Below are 1,826 nucleotides of genomic sequence, written 5' to 3'. Positions count from 1 at the left end.
TTCTACATCAACATGTGTCCCCTCTTCTTCATGTCTCTTCTACATCAACATGTGTCCCCTCTTCTTCATGTCTCTTCTACATCAACATGTGTCCCCTCTTCTTCATGTCTCTTCTACATCAACATGTGTCCCCTCTTCTTCATGTCTCTTCTACATCAACATGTGTCCCCTCTTCTTCATGTCTCTTCTACATCAACATGTGTCCCCTCTTCTTCATGTCTCTTCTTCATCAACATGTGTCCCCTCTGTGGAAAGAGACTCTGAAAGTTTCAGGAACAAAGATTCTCTCTCTTTTTGATCCATTTCTATAAAAACCTGTCTGAAAATGAGCTGATCAGATTTTGGCCACTTTATGATGTCATAACGATGTGTTGTCTTGTGTAACCATTAGCCAATCAGCAACCAAGGTAACCCCCCCCCCCTTATCACCTGAATCTCCTCCTAGAGCACCATTGAGTTCTTTGTAACCAAATGTCTCTCAGAGGGGCGTGGGGAGGGGCTCCTTATTTTCATCTAAAGTAACAGACAGAGAATCAGCACTTTGGAAACAGGGCTGAAACAGAGGGGATTATGGGTAATGCTGCAATGATCTGTTGTTTTAGCCAATCAGAGACAGGTTCTGGATATATCTGAGACCTGTGATATATTGATGAAAAACAGTATAATGGGGACCTTTAAAGTTACAACAGACCCTTTGAGTGCAACCTTAATGCTGATGTGGCCCCCGATGAATTTGAGTTTGAGACCCCTGATCTAACCCATTGAAACTACAACACCAAGAAAAGATTACACCTTCCAGATCTTTCCTTGACTCCCTGGTGTCGATCAGCTACCTGACCAACGGGCTGACGTCTCTCGAGCGTTTCCCCATCAGCTTTAAAACCCAGTTCTCCGGACACTGCTTCCACCACGTGGTTCTGGGCGTTTACTGCAACGGGCGCTACGGGTCGCTGGGCATGAGCCGGCGCCCCGACCTGATGGACAAACCGCTGACTCACCGCACGCTGGGAGAACTGGTGGCCGACTTCGAGAGCTCCTACAAGAGATACCAGCACACTCTGAAGAAGGTGAGAGAAGGGTTGGAATCACAGTCAATAACACTTCATACCAACGCACGACTGAATGAAACAGGAACTAAATAAAATAAGAATAAACCAGAATTCAGTAGAAAAACGTGTCTTTTCCCCCTTCCTCTCCAGGTGAAGATCGGCCTGTATGTGCCTCACGACCCTCACGTCTTCCAGCCAATCGAATGGAAGCATTTGGTGTTGAACGCCGCCCGACTGGGACCTCAGGAGATGAGGAAGGAGCTGGAGAAACACGGCCGGGACATGAGGATGAAGGTAAAACTCTATGCACACATTAACATACACCTTAGGGTGTTATAAAAAAAGAATCCCTTAATCTTATCCCAAAGAATCGCACTTCTGGTGTTTTCCTCTATTTTGTTCGCTGACGCTTCGGATAAGAACACTAAACAAATGCTTAATGTTCAGAACCTGATACTTGCTTTCATTACATTACTACACCGCATTACATACAGCTAATGCTTTTGTCCAAATTGACGTACATACACTTTGTAGATTTAGCTCTTTGGAGCGGGGGTTGAACCAGCGACCCTCCGATCGACGGTCGTTTAACCCCTGAGCCACATTCTCCCTTTTATTAGCAGAGTTGTCTAATGGCGCATTTCCACTGCAGGGCCTCGCACGGCTTATAGTATAGTATTTGTTTATGAGTCCCCGAGGGGAAAATGGGTTGCAGCACATCACAGAGGCATTTCAAAAGATAAGTCAATACATCACTGACAACAACATAGACACAGA

General features: G+C 45.6%; 1 protein-coding gene across 1 annotated transcript; it reads left to right on the top strand.

Moving 5' to 3' along the window:
- Positions 1–752: 752 nt before the first annotated feature.
- On the top strand, positions 753–1,343 carry LOC104956258 (vasohibin-2-like; the record flags this gene model as incomplete). The annotated part of the gene is made up of 2 exons (XM_010783727.1): positions 753–1,067; positions 1,200–1,343. Coding segments are annotated over 2 exons (459 nt in total), but the record flags the coding sequence as incomplete, so codon positions are not given.
- Positions 1,344–1,826: the final 483 nt, after the last annotated feature.

The sequence above is a fragment of the Notothenia coriiceps genome, unplaced genomic scaffold (genome assembly GCF_000735185.1).
Source record: "Notothenia coriiceps isolate Sejong01 unplaced genomic scaffold, NC01 NC01_scaffold00025708, whole genome shotgun sequence".
NCBI lineage: Eukaryota > Metazoa > Chordata > Actinopteri > Perciformes > Nototheniidae > Notothenia > Notothenia coriiceps.
The sequence above is the reverse complement of the archived record's forward strand: the minus strand, read 5'-3'. Positions and strand labels throughout refer to the sequence as shown.